The sequence below is a fragment of the Pristis pectinata genome, chromosome 4 (genome assembly GCF_009764475.1).
Source record: "Pristis pectinata isolate sPriPec2 chromosome 4, sPriPec2.1.pri, whole genome shotgun sequence".
Classification (NCBI taxonomy): domain Eukaryota; kingdom Metazoa; phylum Chordata; class Chondrichthyes; order Rhinopristiformes; family Pristidae; genus Pristis; species Pristis pectinata.
The window spans coordinates 47951418-47972662 of record NC_067408.1 but is presented as its reverse complement, the minus strand read 5'-3'; the positions used below and the strand labels follow the sequence as shown (position 1 = coordinate 47972662).

Sequence of the window (21245 nt, the reverse complement as noted above, 5' to 3'; positions counted from 1 at the left end):
AGAACGTCCGGGAACTGGTGATAACGTAATTAGTTAAATATTAAAATTGTGAAGATAAACGACAACAATAAAGGAACGATTGGAAAAAGGGAGAAAAAATCAAAAAAGGTGGCGGACCCGAAACGTTAACTGTTTCTGCCCCACTGTTACAGAGCAGGTTGCTACTTGGTGAATGTCCCTTTAAAATATAGTACCATAGAGAGAGTGAGAGTGTGTGGGTGGTGTCATCAGGATAACAGCGTGCTGACGTTCTTTGCTCAGTGAGTCATTGAAAAGGAAGGAAGAGAGGGAGAGACACTGACTGCTGGTCTCTGTATCAATGGATGAAAAACAATAACTGTGACCGTCACTACAATCCACATATGGATTATTGGAGCAATCCAGTGGAGTCCACTTTGTCGTTAACCTGTAGAGGGAAACAGGTATTTGTGTGGATGGCCACGTTTCCAATGCCTTTCAGGGTGGCAGATACTTCAGAACAAAGCAATTGAGATCATCAGTGATTGAGGTGTCGTATGGGTTCCATTGTGGAACATTTGGATTTTGTAATTTCTCTCTACATTCTCTCTTCAGTCAACGGTGGTTTTGCAAGAGCCTTTGCTCATGTTTCACCTTATGACTTGCTGAATTGAACTTTGAGACTTATTCCTGGACTTGGAGTTTGGGAATTTGCCACACACGCACACTTCGAGTTTAGTTTTGGGGTTAATGTTTACTATCTAACATTTTTACTTTTCTTCTTATTATAAGTAGTTATTAATAAAATAGTTTCTAACATTTATACATGACTCGGTGTGTTTCTTTTGTTGCTGGTACGTAACACTGACCGACTTGAGTTTTCCCAGCATTTTCTGTTTTGTCTGGAAAAAGGCCGTTTCAATGATATAAAGAGAAAAGTTTCAAATAAACAAGGGAAAAACAATAAAAGTGCAAAAACTCTGAAATATTAAAAATATTGAAGGTATCACATATTATTCAGTTTCTCTGGGTCTCCACCTTATCAAAGTCAAAGTCGAGTTTATTGGCATAAGTACATTTATGCACGGGTACAATGAAAAACTTACAGCAACATCACAGGCACACAGATATTATTAAAACAAAACTGATGAGGCCCCTTTGACCACAAATGTTAACCATTTCTCTTTCCACAGATGCTACACCTGACTTGTTGAGTGTTTCCACATTTTCAATTTTAATTTCATATTCCAAGCATTCGCAGTTTTGTAATTTTTACAGGCATTCACTTTGTTCATTCTGTCCCTCCCCTTCTCTTGCAACTTAAAACATGTTTATTTTCGTACTTTTGCAAGTTTTAATGAAGCCATTGCCCTTCATCAGTAACTTTTGTACTTTCCACAACTGCTGCCCAACCTGCTGGATATTTCCAGAATCTATGTTTTTATGCTTTTTATTAGGGTGCAATTGGAAAATATGACGGAGCAAAAAATTCCTTTGATAAGCAAACTTAAAATGATACAAAAATGCATAATAAATCTAAACCAAATATAAGGGAAGTGTGATGGTTGATATAGAAATAATTGAACCATTTATTTTGCAGGCAATGTGGTAAAGTGAAAGAAAGCATATGCCATTTCTAGGATTCCAAGGCCTCTGTTGAAATGCAAGCTAAATGGCAGCAGAAGGGAATGTGCAAGGTTGAAATGCAAAAGGTTAAATTTGAGGCAGAGATCCAGGTGAACTATTGATCATACTTTGCTTAATCTTACATGGCTAATTGTCTTTGAGCATTTCTGCTTATAATTGTTCCACTAGGTCAATAATTTATGTACATGTCTGGGATCCTGGTCATAAGGTGGTTCTAAACATTGGTCTGCTATGCTGTGCCTTGATGTATAGTTGTTACAAAATAAAACGTAAACTCAAAAAATGGAAAGAAGCTTTTTGAGGCCAACTCTAGTGTGGTGATATTTACATTCTATGCCTCCTCTCATTTTATCCATCCTTAGCCCTTCAGCGTATTTTTTTTCTCACTAGTCTAGCCTACATTGGAAAACCTATTAAACAATTCACTTCAACTATTTCCCAATGTTATCAAGTTCCATAGTCTAAGCACTTACTAAGCAAATCAATTTCCCTTATTTTTCCTAGGACTATCAATGAATTATTTCACAACAAATTAAAACACTTTCCACAACTATCCTGTCCAGTCCATTCATAATTTTTAGACATCCCGAGAAAATCACCCACATCTTTCTGAAAGAATAATATGATTGTTGTAACCTCTTCTTCTTGATACTATCCTTGTAAACTGTTTTCCCATTTTCTCCAATGCTTCAATGTGCCTTTAATAGTAAAGGGGACTAAAACAGTACAGACTACTCCTGTTACAGGGCCACAAGTTCAAAGTACATTCAGTACTTTCAGGAGCAAATCCTAGTATATTGTTAAACTAATGCTGTTTGAAAGGTCATTCATCTGCATTCAGTGCCCATCAGGTTTCCTTTTCTCTGAGGTACAAGTGATCAGGCTGGATGATACCCAGGTCTTTGCCCAGATTTAATGTCTATGGCCACTTCTACCTTTTACAGATGTGGAGGACCAAATAACCTGACCCTTTGCACACTAGAGCAGAGGAGTCCTTGGGTAACGTACCATTGAAGCTCCAATCTCAGAACGGCCCAATGTTTTTGACAGTTCAAAGTTCAGGGGATCTAACAACCATTCAAATAAATTTAAATACTTAAGAATTAAAAAAGACTAAAATACTAACAAATCAAACACTTACCTGCAATACGTTTTTCCATAGGATCTGCAACCCATTCAGATTAATAAGGTCTTGTAGGTATGCGGTTCAAATCTGGGGTAACGATGAGGGGTTGGGTGCTAGGCATATCTATTAACTCTTCTCAGCTACATGGTAATTATATTCCTTCCATCTGAATAACTACTCTTTAACTCTTTGCTTCTGCTTTGTACATTTTAGCCAATTTACTAACTCGGTCCATTTTTCTTTACATAATTTTAACTTAATCATGAGCCTAACCTTATCAGAAATACAAGAGGTGGAGCAATTAGATATAATCTATATTTTAAATGCTGGAAACAGTGTGTCAGGCAGCATCTGTACAAAGAGAAACAGAGCTCATTGGAACTTCGTCAGATGCTCTGAGGCAGGATCTCCAACCCAAAACATTAACTCCATGTCTCCTTCCACAGATGCTGCCGAACCTTAGTTGAAAAGCTCATTCATGTAGCAGCCACCAGACTTCCTCCCATTCTGTTTTTATTCTATGAAAATAGTTTCTCAGACCAACTAATTTGCTAGCCAAAATCTGCACAACTGCCAAAAATACTGTTAGTGCCTTTTGGTAAAAAATTTTAAAAAATAAATACTTTGAATAATTTTCATCTTATGCTTCACTTGTTATACACTATATTACTTGGAGCATGAAATGCTTTGACAGTGCATGGTTAAAGATAGGTTAGTCTGAGATTGCTATAGCAAAGAGCTGGCAGGGCAATGAGCCATACTATACATTTTTCTACTATAATGCTGGTTCTTGCGTCCTATAAATCTATCTTACCCTCTACTCACTCCATGGCTGTTCTGATAATGGAAGAATATTATAGCAACACCTAACAAATTTTCATAACTTTGTTTCTTAGATCCTCTTTGTTCTTCAAAACTAATAATTTTCCTTTTAGATTTCCACATTATCTGTTGGGTCTTCTGGAATATTCCACACTGGTGATCCAATATTCTCAAAGTGCACTGTGACCCTTCTGCAGAAGAATCAAAGCTCTAGTAGAGACCACAACATAGTCATTATTCTACCTTCCTTTTTCATATACTGATCAGTGTAATGGTCAAGCATTCTTTGTATATTGTACAAGTCCCAAAACTTACAAATGTACAGTCATGAAAAATATATTCCCTTCTGAATAGCACTGAGGTCGGAATTCCTGGAACTGTGGTGAGTATAGATTTTGACCTAAGTCAACACCTGGTTTGGATTCCAATCACTATCATTATTTGTTCCAAAGCATTAAAGCTGGAGAGAGGCCAGGGGATAACAGACTCTTCACTATGACACCGACTGGGCTGGAATTGGGACATGACTGTTACGGAAGATGATTGTATGGCACCTGGTACGCTATGTACTACCTCCTCTCTTGGCCTGCGAGCCAACATGCAGTAATCAGAACATCTTTAAGCCAAGCCTAGCATCTGTTTCCTTGAGATGTGGAGGCAACACAAAGCCGGAAGCTAGCTATACCTCTGTACCAAGAAATGCCGAGATTTGAAAAACTGAAACCTAATTTAACAAATGAGCCACTCAAGAAAAACAAAACATATGAATGATTTTGAGAAACTGTACATTGATAAAAAGCATGGGAAACTGATGCCATAGGACTCAGTTACCAAAAAGTATTAGTTACATTCCCAGTGGATTTTTAAAAAATGGCCTGGACCCAGTTGCAGCTTCCAAAGAGGACAAATGTGGTTATTGCAACACAGCAGCATAGAATGACTTATTTAATAAAATAAGCAAAGATACCTTATAAACAAAACTGTTGGCTAATTCACATAGTTAACTCCCACTTCAAGGGGTTCTCCATGTAACTCACAAACTGTCTAATAGGAGGATAAAATATCTACAAATACAAAATTAAATCAACAACAACAGAAACCTACCCTTTTGGGGACAGTAAAGAACTGAAGTCCAACAACAAACCAATGATACACATCAGAGCGGAGGCTAAAACATTGGATCGAAGTATCATGCAATCTTAAACAAAAACAATTTTTATTAACATATCTTGATGGAAGTACCAGTCATTGCAGCAACATAATCTGCATTAGTACAATAATCCATATTTTCATTGCTGAATTCCATAAGCCAAGTGAACAAGATTAAAACTCTTTTCCCAGAATAAAATATGCCAATGTTCATAGATTAATTATGGACATGTTCTTATTTTTGTCACATTGAGCATTTATTTTGATCACATCACAATACAATGGTAAGAAATAGAATTCAGTACAGGAAACATCATTGAGTTGGGTCTCATTCAAAAGATAGGATCAAAGTAGACAATCTCACCCATGTCTTGGGAGGAGTTGCCAAGAGCCAAGAACAATTACTCCAGAAGGTTTGGAACTAGTTCCAGAGCACTAGCAGAGGCCACAAATTAAGTCACCCAACTGTCTCAGACAAAATGTATGTGCAGAATTGATCATCAACCCACCAATTTGGCTGAAGAACAATGGAAGAATGGTAAATTTAAAATTCCTACTTCTTTAACAATAAATCCAAGAAAAACATTTTTTATTCTAATTTTAAGTTTATTCAACTGACAGAACTGTCTAAAACAATCACAAAGGGGGACGGTATCCTTTTGCTACAAACCAGTAGATTTCATCTCGTTCTTGCTGGTGTTAAGAAATGTATCTGTCCTAAAAGATAGGGTGTCCTCGGGGATGTCCTCGAAATGATCTTCCTGCAATGAAACAATTAGGGATATTATAAATACGCATTAGCAACAAAGATTTTAATATTTGGCCAAAGTTGTGATCTGACACCATTATATACAGGCAAACCCTGCATACGGAAATTCACTCTTACGGAATTCACAATTCACTACCAAAATATCTGGGATAAGTAATAAAAATTTGCTCCTACAGAACCTATGTGAAAAACAGTAAATAAATAAACATTTTTTTAAAACTCTTCTTGATGCATGCATACATGATATGGCTTCACTTTACAGTAAATTGCAGTAAGGACCATCTTCTAGAAATGCAACCTCCCTGTAAGGCAAGGGTCGCCTGTATAAAGATGTCTCAGAGTATTTGGTTAGAAGCTTGCATCCACACAAGGTCCAATACAAATTTACTTGGATATCTTGCATTCATGAACAGGACAGGTGGTGTGTTGATTGGTGGCACATGTTAACTAACATAAGAACCTACATTATTCTTCAAAAGAATACAAATACCAACTTTCACAGTGGCTTGGATTTGATAATCAGCAACATGATCAAGCAACAAAGAAAGCTCCACCCTGTCAAGGACTCTTACCCCAAATTTTCTGCAACAATGTATGACACTAGAAAGTAGCAATCAATGTTTGCCATTATGCACAGCCTATTGATTATTGGCTTGATGTTAGTGTCTTTGTGCAGAGGTTTTCTCCATGCTTGAATATGAGGTACATTGGCACAAAGTCCATCTTTTCTCCTGCTATAATCATTTCAGGGCAATTCTTGGACTTTGAGAGATTTAGTAATCTCACCTTCCAAAACCAGATTTCGCCACTTAATTCCCTCTTTCTAGCCTAATTTCTTGACATACTTCTTCAACGGTCCACATCTTATTAATACTGATTATTCTAACTATTTTTGCTTGAGGGTTAAGTCATGGATTAAACATTGACATAGAGCTAAATACTCCACACCTAGTACAAATATCATGGAAGAATAATACAATGAGGACACAGGATTGCAAACTATCATAAACAAATTGCATTAATATAGCCACATGTTTCTTGGGGCAAGAAGGCAAGCAGCTGTAGACAAAGCTATAATTGTTTCTTACAAACAAATAATTAAACAATTAGTTTTGCTACATAAGAAAATACTGAATAAGACCACGCAAACTATAAGGTCAGCCCCCTCCAAAATTAATATTCTTCACTACTACAATCCCTTGAATATTAATCTAATTCTTCAGCACACATTTTTTTAAAACAGTAGCTGTCCTGTAGTTCCTCAACAGACCAGTCATCATACTTATCAGACCTTTTGTAATGCAGTGAAAATGTTTGTTCACATGCCAACATTAAGCTTGCATCTTCTTTGCCATATTCCTTCTTTGAAGAGTAACAGATTTGAAAGGACAATGCAACATCTTCAGTTATTTCCTGATGCCAAACTTGAATTCACATTCTCCAGATCCAATATCATAGCACTACTTTGCCCCCAGTACCTACTGCCACTTCTGTCCCAACTGGTTATATGTCACTTGTGCAAACTTTTTTTGAGGGAGGGCCAGATTGACAATCCTAATCACCTCTATTGATCACTCACAGAAGTGTGGAATTTTGTGACCATGCTTTGGTTTTGCACTCATGGAGTTCAACAGTGGAATGCCAACTTCTTGCTGTTTAGGAAATCTGACCTTTGACCCCGCACCAGGTCATACCTAAAAGAGGTTCATTTCATTGAGAACAACTCCCAGAGAGAGGCAAGTTTCAGGTAATTTTCATATGTTAAGTAATTGATCTAATTGTATTTAGTTGAAAGCTTGTTATAGAGTCATAGAGTTGTAAAGCAATACAGCATGGATACAGGGCCTTCAGCCTATTGAGTCCACGCTGACTAGGTGTCCACCCAGCTAATCCCAATTTCCTGCATTTGGCCCATCTTCCTCTAAGCTCCATCCCTGCATGTACCTATCCAAGTGCTTCGTAAATGATGCTATTGTACCTGCCTCAACTACTTCCTCTGGCAGCTCATCCCATATCCTCACCACCCTCTGCATGAAAAAGTTGCCCCTCAGGTCCCTATTAAATCTTTCCCCTCTCAGCCTAAATCTATGCCCCATAGTTTCGGACTCCCCTACCCTGGGGAAAAGACTGTTACCATCCACCTCATCAATGCCCCTCATAATTTTAAACATTTCTGTAAGGTGGCCCCTCATTTTCCTGTGTTCCAATAGACCTAGCCTGGGCAACCTCTCCCTATAACTCAGGCCCTCTTTTCCTGGCAGCATCCTCATAAATCTTTTCTGCATTTTTTCCAGTTTAACCACGTCTTTCCTATAACAGGGTGACCAAAACAGTACATAGTACTCCAAATGCGGCCTCACCAACAACTTATACAACTGCAACATTACGTCCCAAATCCTATACTCAGTGCCCTGACTGATGAAGGACAGCACGCTAAACACCTTTTTCACCACCCTGTCTACCTGTGACACCGCTTTCAACGAACTATGCACTTGTACTCCTAGGTCCCTCGGTTCCATTACACCCCAGGTGCCCTTCCATTCATAGTAGAAGGCCTACGCTGGTTTGACTTTCCAAAATGCATCATCTCACACTTATCAGTTTTGAAATCCACTTGCCACTCCTCAGCCCACTTCCCTAACTGATCAAGATCCCCCTGTAATCTACGATAACCTTCTTCACTATCTTTGTGTTATCCATAAACTTACTGATCAAGCTTTGTGCATTCGCATCCAAATCATTTATATAAATAATGAATAATAAGGGTCCCAACACCGACCCGTGGCACACCACTAGTCACCAGCCTCCATTATGTGAAACAACCTTCAACCACCCTCTGCTTCCTACCTCCGAGCCAATTTTGAATCCACCTAACCAGCTCTCCCTGGATTCCATGGGACCCAACCTTCCAGACCAGCCTAACATGCAGGACCGTGTCAAAGGCCTTGTTAAAGTCCAAGTAGACAACATCCACTGCCCTACCCTCATCCATCTTTTAGTTACCTCTTCAAAAAACTCTCAAAGGTTCGTCAAGCACTACTTTCCATGCACAAAGCCATGCCGACTCCTCCTAATCAGACTCTGTCGATCCAAATGCTGGGAGATCCTGTCCCTCAGAATCGCTTCCAGTAACTTCCCCACTATTGATGTCTGGCTGACCAGCTTGTACTTCCCTGGCTTGTCCTTGCTACCCCTAAACAATAGAACAGCATTAGCCACCTTCCAGTCTTCGGGAACTTCACCAGTGGCTAACAATGAAGCAAATATCTCCACAAGGGCCTCTGCAATTTGTCCTCCGGCCTCCCACAAAGTCTGAGGATGCACTCAGTCAGGCGCTGGGAATTTATCTAACTTAATGCGCTGCAAGTCTGCAAATGCCAACTCCCTGGTAATACAAATGTTCTCCAAAACGTCACCACTTGTTTCCCTTATCTCTTGAGCAACCATGATTTTCTCCTCAGTAAACACAAATGAGCAAGATTCATTAAAAATCCCATCCATCTCCTGTGGCTCAAGACATAGGTGGCCCTGCTGATCTCTAAGGGGACTTACTCCCTCCCTAGCCACCATTTTACTCTTCATATAGCTGTAGAACCTCTTGGGATTTTCCTTAACCTTACCTGCCAGATCCATCTCATACCCTCTCTTTGCCCTCCTGATTTCTCTCTTAAGTGTATTCTTAATCTTTATCATCATCATCAAGGGATTCACTCATACACGAACTTCCCAACCCTAATGTATGCTTCCTTCTTTTTCTTGACCAGAGCCTCAATATCTCTCATCAGCCAAGGTTCCCTAAACTTGTCAGGTCTACCCTTCACCCTAACAGGAACATACTGCTCCAGGACTCCTGATATCACACTCTTAAAAGCCTCCCAATTGGCATTCGTTCCTTTCCCTTCAAACAGGCTCACCCAAGTGATGTCTCTAGATCCTGCCTAATTCCCCCAAAATTAGCCCTGCTCCAGTTTAGGACCCTAACCAGTGGACCTGTCCTATTCTTTTCCATCACTATCTTAAAACTAATAGAATTATGGTCACTGGAGCCAAAGTGCTCCCTGACTGCCACTTCAGTTCCTTGCCCTGCCTCGTTCCCTAAGAGGTCCAGTATTGCACCCTCTTGAGTAGGGCCCTCTATATATTGACTCAGGAAACTTTCCTGGACAGCTTTCACAAATTCCACCCCGTCCTGGCCCTTAACACTCTGGGTAGTCCAGTCAAAACCAGGGAAATTAAAATCTCCTGCTAATACAACCCTATTATTCTTACAACTATCAGCAATTTCTCCACACACCTGCTCCTCAAGTTCTCACTGACTATTGGGGTGTCTATAATACAGCCCCACTAGAGTGACCTTCTCCTTCTTGTTTCTAAGTTCTACACATATGGCCTCACTGTACGATCTCCCAAGAACGTCATCTCTAATCCTCCCTTATCAAAGTTACGTCCTCCCTTATCAAAAAGGCAACACCCTCTCCTCTCTTACCTGTACCTCTGTCATGCCTGTAGCATCTGTATCCTGGAATACTGAGCTGCCCATCCTACCCTTCTCTCAGCCATGTTTCTGTTATGGCTACAACATCCCAGTTCTCAGAGCCAATCCAAGCTCTGAGTTTGTCCACCTTACCTGTTAAACCTTGTGCATTGAAATTAATGCAGTTTAACTAAGTATTCCTTTCCCTGCCTTTACTCTATCCCTGGCTATCCTGGTTACTAAACTTGCTCTCGCTGGCTACTGCTTTATCCTATGACTTGCTCCTGCTCAGAGTCCCACCTCCCCGTCAATCTAGTTTATAACCTCCTGTGTACCATTAGCAAATTTCCCTGCAAGGATACTGGTCCCTCTCTGCTTGAAGTGCAACCCCAATCCTCTTGTACAGGTCACCTCTAATCCAGAAGAGCTCCCAATGGTTCAAGAACCTGAATTCCCCCTGCACCAGCTCCTCAGCCCTGAATTCATCTGGTCTAACCTTCTACGATGTGGTGGCCATTACGGAGACTTGGATGGCTCCAGGGCTGGAATGGTTGATTCAAGTGCCAGGTTTTAGATGTTTCAGGAAGGACAGGGAGGGAGGCAAGAGAGGTGGGGGAGTGGCACTGTTGATCAGAGATAGTGTCAAGATAGGTGGATGTTGTGGAGGGATTCTCTATGGAGTCTCTGTGGGTGGAGGTTAGGAACAGGAAGGGGTCGATAACGGTGCTGGGTGTTTTTTATAGGCCGCCCAATAGTGACAGGGTTATTGAGGAGCAGATAGGGAAGCAGATCCTAGAAAGGTGTGAGAATAACAGAGTTGTTGTGATGGGGGATTTTAATTTCCCAAACATCGATTGGCATCTCCAGACAGTGAGGGGATTAGATGGGGTGGAGTTTGTTAGGTGTGTTCAGGAAGGGTTCTTGACACAGTATGTAGATAGGCCTACAAGAGGAGAGGCTGTGCCTGATTTGACATTGGGTAATAAACCTGGTCAGGTGTCAGATCTCTCAGGTGGGTGAACATTTTGGTGATAGTGATCATAATTCTATCTCCTTTACGTTAGCACTAGAGAAGGATAGGAACAGACAGGCTAGAAAGGTGTTTACTTGGAGTAAAGGGAATTATGAGGCTCTCGGGCAGGAAATTGGAAGATTAAATTGGGAACAGACGTTCTCTGGGAAAAGTACGGAAGATAAGTGGCAAATATTCAGGGGATATTTGTGTGGGGCTCTGCATAGACATGTTCCGATGAGACAGGAGAGTGATGATAGGCTACAGGAACCGTGGTGTATGAAGGCTATAATAAATCTAGTCAAAAGGAAAAGAAAAGCATACAAAAGGTACAGAGAGCTAGGTAATGTTAGAGATCTGGAGGAATACAAGGCTAAAAGGAAGGAACTTAGGAAAGAGATTAGGAGAGCCAGAAGGGGACATGAGAAGGCCTTGGCGGGCAGGATTAAGGAAAACCCCAAGGCGTTCTACAAGTATGTGAAGAGTAAGAGGATGAAATGCAAAAGGATAGGGCCTATCAAGTGCAGCAGTGGGAAAGTGTGTATGGATCCGGAAGAAATAGCAGAGGTACTTAATGAATACTTTACGTCAGTATTCACCACGGAGAAAGATCTGGGGGATTGTGGTGGGGACTTGCAGTGGCTTGAAAAGCTTGAGCATGTAGATATTAGAAAAGAGGTGGTGCTGAAACTTTTGGAAAGCATCAAGTTAGATAAGTCGCCGGGACCATATGAGATGTACCCCAGGTTGCTGTGGGAGGCGAGGGAAGAGATTGCGGAACCTCTGACGATGATCTTTGTGTCGTCGATGGAGACTGGAGAGGTTCCAGAAGACTGGAGGGTTGCGGATGTTGTTCCCTTATTCAAGAAGGGGAGTAGGGATAGCCCAGGAAATTATAGACCGGTGACTCTTACCTCAGTGGTTGGTAAGCTGATGGAGAAGATCCTGAGAGGCAGGATTTATGAACATTTGGAGAGATATAATATGATTAGGAATAGTCAGCATGGCTTTGTTAAGGGCAGGCCCTGCCTTATGAGCCTGATTGAATTTTTTGAGGATGTGACTAAACACATCGATGAAGGGAGAGCAGTAGATGTAGTGTATATGGATTTCAGCAAGGCGTTTGATAAGGTACCCCATGTGAGGCTTATGGAGAAGGTGAGGAGACATGGGATCCAAGGGGACATTGCAGTATGGATCCAGAACTGGCTGGCCCACAGAAGACAAAGAGTGGTTGTTGAAGGGTCGTATTCTGAGTGGAGGTCGGTGACCAGTGGTGTACCTCAGGGATCTGTACTGGGACCCTTACTATTTGTGATTTTTATAAATGACCTGGATGAGGAAGTGGAGGGGTGGGTTAGTAAGTTTGCGGATGACACGAAGGTTGGGGGTGTTGTGGATAGTTTGGAGGGCTGTCAGGGGTTACAGAGGGACATAGATAGGATGCAGACTTGGGCTGAGAAGTGGCAGATGCAGTTCAACCCAGATGTGGGAAGTGGTTCATTTTGGTAGGTCAAATATATTGGCAGAACATAGTATTAATGGTAGGACTCTTGCGGTGTGGAGGATCAGAGGGATCTTGGGGTCTGAGTATATAGGACGCCCAAAGCGGCTGCGCAGGTTGACTCTGTGGTTAAGAAGGCATATGGTGTATTGTCCTTCATCAATTGGGGAATTGAATTTAGGAGCTGTGAGGTATTGTTGCAGCTATATAGGTCCCTGGTCAGACCCCACTTGGAGTATTGTGCTCAGTTCTGGTCGCCTCACTACAGGAAAGATGTGGAAGCCATAGAGAGGGTGCAGAGGAGACTTACAAGGATGCTGCCTGGAATGCGGAGCATGCCTTATGAAAGCAGGTTGAGGGAACTCGGCCTTTTCTCCTTGGAGAGACGGAGGATGAGGGGGGACCTGATAGAGATGTATAAGATGATGAGAGGTATTGATAGGGTAGATAGTCAGAGGCTTTTCCCCAGGGCTGAATTGGTGGCCACAAGAAGACATAGGTTTAAGGTGCTGGGGAGTAGATATAGAGGAGATGTCAGGGGTAAGTTGTTTACTCAGAGAGTGGTGAGTGCGTGGAATGGGCTGCCGGAAACGGTGGTGGAGGCCGATACGATAGGGTCTTTCAAGAGACTGTTAGATAGGTATATGGAGCTGAGTGAAATAGAGGGCTATGGGTAAGCCTAGTAATTTCTAGGGTAGGGACATGTTTGGCACAGCTTTGTGGGCCGAAAGGCCTGAATTGTGCCGTAATTGTTCTATGTTCTATTTCAGACCTCGCTAGCATGTGGCACTGGGAGTAATCCAGAGATCACTACCCTTGAGGTCCTGCTTCTTAACTTCTTACCTAACTCCCTGTACTCATTCTGCAGGACCTCATCCTTTGTTCTACATATGTAATTTGTACCAACATGTATAATGACCTCTGGCTGTTTGTCGTTCCCCTCAAGAATTGTTCGAGTGTTTTGATCATTGCTTTACATTTTTGTAGAATTTTCTTTAAAAATCTTTTGACGTTGAAATTCACAGATATTTCAAGCTACTTGACCACTTTGGGCTTGGTTTCAACCAGTGTTAAAGCATTTCTAGGGCAGAGTTTACACTTTCAGTGGAAGGCCTTGTGCACAGGTGCTCATGACAGTTGCTGTGCTGATACACCCAATTGTGCACTATTATCATGGAATATTTATGACACAGCAGGAGGCCATTTGACCCATCGAGTCTATGCTGAATAAAAAGCAAGGCTAGCAGGTTTAGGGAACCTTGGTTATCGAGGCCCTGGTAAAGAAAAAGAACGTGGCACATATCAGGTATAGGCAGTTAGGATCAAATCAGACACTTGAGGAGTATAAGAAATGCAACAGAACTCTTAAGAGAGAAATCAGGAGGGCAAAAAGAGAACACGAGGTTGCTCTGGCAGACAGGATGATGGAGAATCCCAAGAGTAAAAGGGTACCAAAGTTAGTCCTCTTGAAGATCAGCATGGTTATCCATGCATGGAGGAAAAAGAGATGGGGGAGATTTTAAATGAATTTTTTGCATCCGTATTTACTCTGGAGACAGATACAGAGACTATAGAACTGAGGCAAATGAGTAGTGAGGTCATGGACCATATCCAGATTACGGAAGAGGAGGTGCTGGCTGTCTTGAGGCGAATTAAGGTGGATAAATCCCCAGGGCCTGACAAGGTCTCGCCTCGGATCTGGTGGGAGGTTAGTGCAGAAATTCCAGGGGTCCTGGCAGAGGTATTTAAAATGTCCTTAGCCACAGGTGAGGTGCTGGAGAATTGGAGGATAGCTAATATTGTTCCGTTGTTCAAGAAAGGCTTTAAGAATAGGCTGGGAAATTATAAGCCGGTGAGCCTGACGTCAGTCATGGGTAAATTACTGGAAGGCATTCTAAGGGACAAGTTACATAAGTATTTAGATAGACAGGGCCTAATTAGGGATAGATAACATGGTTTTGTGCATGGTGGGTCATGTCTAAACAATCTTATAAGGTTTTTCGAGGAGGTTACCAAGAAGGTTGATGAGGGATAGGCAGTAGACATTGTTTACATGGACTTTAGCAAGGCCTTTGACAAAGTCCCATATGGGAGGCTGGTCCAGAAGGTTAAGGCATTCAGGATGAAGTGGCCAATTGGATTCAACATTGGCTTAGCAGGAGAAGCCAGAGAGTGGTAGTAGATGGTTGTCTCTCTGACTGGAGGCCTGTATCTAGTGGTGTGTCATAGAGATCAGTGCTGGTTCCATTGTTGTTTATCATCTATATTAATGATTTAGACGATAACATGGTAAACTGGATCAGCAAAATTGCGGATGACACCAAGATTGGGGGTGTAGTGGACAGTGAGGAAGGCTATCAGAGCTTGCAGCGTGACCTCGACCAGCTAAGTAAGTGGGCTGAAAAATGGCAGATGGAATTTAATGCAGACAAGTGCGAGGTGTTGCACTTTGGGAGGACAAACCAGGGTAAGACTTACACGGTGAATGGTAGGGCTCTGAGGTGTGCGGTAGAAACAAGGGACCTGGGAATACAGATCCATAGTTCCTTGAAAGTGGCATCATGGGTAGATAGGGTCATAAAGAGAGCTTTTGGCACTTTGGCCATGACAAATCAGGGCATTGAGTACAGGAGTTGGGATGTTATGTTAAAGTTGTACTAGACGTTGGTGAGGCCGAATTTAGAGTACTGTGTGCAATTCTGGTCACTGACCTACAGGAAAGATAGCAATAAGTTTGAAAGAGTGCAGAGAAAATGTACAAGGACGTTGACGGGACTTGAGGACCTGAGTTATAGGGAAAGGTTGAAAAAGTTAGGACTTTATTCCCTGGAGCGCAGGAGAATGAGGGGAGGTATACAAAATTATGAGGGGTATAGATAGGGTGAATACATGCAGACTTTTCCCCCCTAAGGTTGGGTGAGAGTAGAACTAGAGGACTTAGGTTTAGGGTGAAAGATTAAATATTTAAGGGGAATCTGAGGGGGACCTTCTTCACTCAGAGGGTGGTGCAAGTGTGGAATGAGCTGCCAGCGGAAGTGGTAGATGCGGGTTCAATCGTAACATTTAAGAGGAATTTGGATAGGTACATGGATGGGAGGGGTTTGGAGGGTGCAGGTAGCTGGGACTAGGCAGAAGATCAGGCAGCATGGACTAAATGGGCCAAAGGGCCCGATTCTGTGCTGTAGTACTCCATGACTCTATGATTCCTAATGGAACTGTAACAAATTGGAACTAACTAAATTCCTAAGTGGAATAATTGCATTAGTTCCAGTTCCCCCACTTTTTCCCTTTAGCCGCACAGTAGCTGGGCCACCTAATGGTTCAGAGTAATTTTAAGTGCAGTGCTCCTTTAAGTGCAGATTTCCTTAGCCTGGCTTTTGATGAAACATCTGTGTACGAGGCCTCACCACCTTTTAAGTGTAGGAAAAGCAGGTGGTTCACTGCTCACTGTGCTGCATCAAACTATCCTACACAAGAGACCGCATATGCTGGAATCCGGAGCAAAAAGCAAATTGGTGGAGGAACTCAGTGGGTCGAGCATCATCTGTGGAAGCAAATGAATGGCTGACGTTTTGGGTTGTTACCCAGATACTGTGCACCACTGGGATGAAGTGTCAGGTGTTTAGGACAGAAATGAGGAGAAATTTCTTTATGCAGTGAATTGTAAATCTTTGTAATTCACTACCCTCGATTATGGGTGCTCAGTCATTGAATGTAGTCAGGGCTGAAATCAATAGGTTTTTAGTAACTGGCAGATCATGGGATATGGGGATTTGGCAGGAAGGCAGGCGAGGTACCAGATTTAGCTTTGATCACTCAATGGCAGAGCAGGCTCATATATTAAAGTTTTTCTGTTTTTATTTAACTTTTATAATTAAAAAAAAATTTAAAATCTTTAATTACTTTTGATTGTATGATTAAAACAGTTTCTAACCACATTTCAATGTCTGTGGCAAAGACCTCGAGCACTTTGACAACATAAGACAACCTAGACTTTGTTTCTGCCCACCACAAAAGAATTTATGGGGGCATGCATACATTTTTGGCAGGAAAGCCCTCCACTCAAATGCCTTACACAGCCATTGATATACCAGATTTCACCTCACTGCACACATATCCAGGGAATTCACACATTGATCATTGCTGTGCTTTGGATAGAACCATTGTTCATTGGACACCCCGCATGGATAAGAACAATACTGAAAGCTTTTCTGCCATTCCTCCCTCTTCTACTTGGAGTTTGTCCTACACTGCACAAGCTTGATTCCTAAAGGAACGTATTGTGTATCTGGGAAAAAACTCGTTGGTGCAAAAGCCTTGATGTCAGCAAAATATCAGCCGCTTCAACGCCGTTCACTGTAGACTTGTAACCTGTATAAATTAACCAAGAACTAATTTGCAAGTTGTTAATAATCCTTCCAAATCATCTGATGGGGAGCCCTTGGGGTACTGCTTCTTCCATCTTCAGCAATGTAAAGTTAAGTCAGGCTGGAATGAGAAGCTGGAAAATGCAGTGCTGGCAACAAATCAGTGCTGATTCATGCAGTAATCTGATCAGCCAGCCTACATTTATATTATAGCTAAGGGTTAATTTTAGCCACATATCTTTATTCAAAAATGACTACATTGCAATAAGTTACACTAACTAAAAATCTGTACTTCCACAACTCCAAAATGGTAATATTTACACTGAATTTTAATATAAAACATACAATACTTTCCATATATACATCATATCCTTCAATAATCTTTGAACAACTTGATCTAACTATGATCTTGTAATTTTCTTCTCAAATCAACAGTTAAAAATCTCTTATCCAAAATACTTGGTTTTAAATTATCCCATAACATATAAACTATACTGTTAAATAAAAGGTCTTGAATTTTCAGTTAATGCCAAAAACAATCTGCTTTCATTGCTACAACCAACGGCTGATGTTTCTCCACTACAGTGTCTCTACTATCAATTACTGAAGACATTTTTACCCCCTAAAACAAAACTCCTTGAGCAAAAATTCCTCTAATCCATGCCATATGTGCAAATGTAAATGACAGCATTGAATTGATCCCCTGCTTTGGAAAGTGAAGCTCTGAAAAGATTTAGTGCACTCTTGGTCAAGGTCAGGGAGAAAATTGAATACCGTGGGATTGAGTTAGGTATACATGCAATGATTAGAAATATCAAAAAAAAATAGTTGGGATTCTGCCAATAAAGCCAGTCTACATATCTATTAACTTTAAAAGATATGCAGCCTAGCTGATCAGATTACTGCATGAATCAGCACTGATTTGCAGTTTGAAAGCCAGAATAAATATTGAGATTTTGGGAAGGTGCAATAGTAAATAAAAAGTTGCCCCCTCTCCACCCCCCCACCCCAGTTAATTTGTCCCTTTTTGTTCTTTCTCTGCAAACAGAAGTGACTTACCACGGCCTCTGAATGGCTTTGGATTACGATAATATGGTTGTTGCCACCTCTGCTGTTTTTGGAAAACTTTTTTCTTCTTGAATACATTGATGGGTGTTTTTTTCTTCAATGGTGGTATGGTGGTCACACGCTTCAAAACTTCACCTTTCTTTTGTATTTGTTCCACAAGTTCAGCACCCAGTAGGTCAGATGATGTCAAATTTGGATAGTCTTGTGGTTTTATAGAAGTCTTGCCAAATTTGAATAACTGCAACAAATTCTCAGTCCGAAGGCCAGTCAACCACCGGTGAGTTTGTCCAGCACATACAATCGATTGATGACATGAAATTATTGTTGACTGCAGTCTCTCTATTAATTGTTCAGTAGTAAGAGAATCTAATTCTCCAGACAATTCATCCAATTCGTATTTCTGTATCGCAAGCATAAGTGGACCTACTATTTCTGCTACTTTTGACTGTGCCTTACATAATACCCTCTCTGGTTCACCCAGCTTCTTGTCCAGATCATCACGTGAACTTACAACTTTCTCACCCACCAGGAGTTGAATAAATGCATCATCTATCTTGGGTGTGTCTAGCTCATACATATCAGGAGTCCCAGTAATACTCCGTAAGTATTGTTCGTGCGTATCTAACATTGAAACTTTGAAAGCATATGGTAAGAATCTGAAGCAGTCAAGTTCTTTCCCTTCATAGGTCTGTGGATTCCACCTCTTATCTTTAGTTGGCATGTTATCCTCAAGTGGTACATTGGCCCACCTCAGAAGCTGTGTTGAATATTTAGCTCTAAGCTCAGCTAAAGTTGGGGTGCTTGTTGGTGCTAATATGTCTTCTTCAGGCTCAGGCATATCTTGAGGGGCACCAAACTGTCTCCGCTGAGGTACTCCAAAAGAAGACATGGAATCACCAGCTGGTTTCATTCCAGGAAACTGCAGTAGAAAATCAATATAAAGGTTATCAACAATCATTCACTGTGATACATTGACTTTTCATTTGACTTCTCATACTTATAAACATAATAAGGAATGGTTGTTTCAATAACACAACTAATCCTCATTTAAGAGTATTCCCCATCTTGTTCATTTTTGGTCTGACCAAAACATTATGCAGGATTGTGGAAAATGAAGCTTATTCTTTTCTTGGCCTTTTCCAGTTTCCCAAAATCTCAGACTACAATTAAGCTTCGACTACAAGCTGAGTGCCAAAATCCCATTTGCCCTGTCAATAATACTTTAAAGCTGAAAAAGGCAACACTAAATGTATGATTCATTTATACCTTTGACGAAAAAAAGAACCTCTCTCTCTCTCCTCATCACTTAAATGACAGAAATGTCAACCAATTATATAATATTGCAGACACAATTTCAACAGGTAAATTCCTGAGATTGGGGGTTAAATTCCAAGAGGAAAACTTAAGATTTCTTTGTGGTGTGTGGTGGTGCACTCTGCTCCTTCAGGTTATGAGGGAACTTTCTCAAGTTACCTTCTTTACTTTTATTTTGGCTGGCTTCTCCTTTGAAGCAGGCCTCACTGCAAAATCAACTATGGGTGCCCAATGCATGACAGTGGATCCTATTTACAATAAATGAACCCCACCCCACCTTTTGCCTGTATACAAGACTTTCACCTGCTTGCAGAGAGGGAATCGATGTTACTGCAAAACATCATGAATGAGCATCATATTATCCTGATTTTAACAATCACATAACACTGATTTTGGGTATAAAGGGCTATTCTGGCACATTTCACAACATTCCGTTGCCTGTAATTAGACCATAAGACACAGGAGCAGAATTAGGCCAGTTGGCCCTTTGATTCTGCTCTGCCATTCGATCATGGCTGATTTATATTTTGCTCTCAACCCCATTCTCCTGCCTTCTCCCCGTAACCTTTGATGACCTTACTAATCAAGAACCTATCAACATCCGCTTTAAATATACCCAATAACTTGGCCTCCACAGCAATCAGTGGCAATGAATTCCACAGATTCACCACCCTCTCTGTTCTAAAGGGACATCCTTCCATTCTGAAGCTGTGCCCTCTGGTCCTAGACTCTCCCACTACTGGAAACAGCATCTCCACATCCACTTTATCCAGGCCTTTCAATATTTGTTAGGTTTCAATGAGATCCCCCTCATTCTTCTAAACTCCAGCAAGTACAGGCCCAGAACCGTCAAATGCTCCCTGTGTGTTAACCCTTTCATTCTCAGGATAAATTTTTGTAAACCTCCTCTTGACCCTCTCCAATGGCAGCACATACTTCCTTAGATATGGGGCCCAAAACTGCTCACAATACTCCAAATGTGGTCTGACCAATGCCTTATAAAGCCTCAGCGCTACATCCTTGCCTTTATATTCTAGTCCTCTCGAAATGAATGCTAACATTGCATTTGTCTTCCTTTCTACTGACTTAATCTGCAAGTTAACCTTCAGAGAATCCTGCACTAGGGCTCCCAAATCCCTTTGCACCTCCAATTTCTGAATTCCCTCCCGGTTTAGAAAATAGTCTATGCCTTTATTCCTTCTACCAAAGTGCATGACTGTACACTTCCCTACACTGTATTCCATCTGCCACTTCTTTGCCCATTCTCCCAATCTGTCCATTTCCTTCTGCAGACTCCCTGCTTCCTCAACATTACCTTTCTTTGTATCATCCACAATGATCATCCAGATCATTAACATATAATGTGAAAAGTAGCAGACCCAACACCGACCCCTGTGGGACATCAGCAGCCAACTAGAAAAGGCCCCCTTTATTCCCACTCTTTGCCTTCTGCCAGTCACACAATCTTCTATCAAGTACCTTTCCTATCTAGTACCTTTCCTGTAATACCATGGGCTCCTATCTGGTTTAATAGCCTCATGTGTGGCACCTTGACAAAGGCCTTCTGAAAATCCAAGTAAACAACATCCACTGACTCTCCTTTGGCTATCTTGCTTGTTACTTCCTCAAAGAATTCCAAAAGATTTGTCAGGCAAGATCTCCCCTTAAGGAAACCACGCTGACTTCGGCCTAATTTATCATGAGCTTCCAAGTACCCCAAAACATCATTCTTAATAATGGACTCCAACATCTTACCAACCACTGAAGTCAGGCTAACTGGTCTATAATTTCCTGTCTTTTGCCTCCCTCCTTTCTTAAAGAGTGGAGTGACATTTGCAATTTTCCGTTCCTCCAGAACCATTCCTGACTGTAGGGATTATTGAAAGATCATTACTAATGCCTCCACAATCTCTTCAGCTATCTCTTTCAGAACCCTGGGGTGTAGTCCATCTAGTCCAGGTGACTTATCTGCCTTCAGAGCTTTCAGTTTCCCAAGCACCTTCTCCTTAGTAATAGTGACTACACTCACTTCTGC

At 41.3% G+C, this 21245-nt stretch overlaps 1 protein-coding gene across 1 annotated transcript in view; it reads right to left on the bottom strand.

Moving 5' to 3' along the window:
* Positions 1 to 4771: 4771 nt before the first annotated feature.
* LOC127569204 (uncharacterized) overlaps positions 4772 to 21245 on the bottom strand; it is a 58401-nt gene continuing 41927 nt past the window's right edge. Inside the window, exons 13-14 of the mRNA XM_052013609.1 lie at positions 17888 to 18815; positions 4772 to 5463 (exon numbers count right to left, since the gene is read on the bottom strand). Of these exons, the coding sequence (XP_051869569.1) occupies positions 5420 to 5463; positions 17888 to 18815 (972 nt within the window). The 3' untranslated portion in view covers positions 4772 to 5419. The remainder of the gene's footprint in view (positions 5464 to 17887; positions 18816 to 21245) is intronic.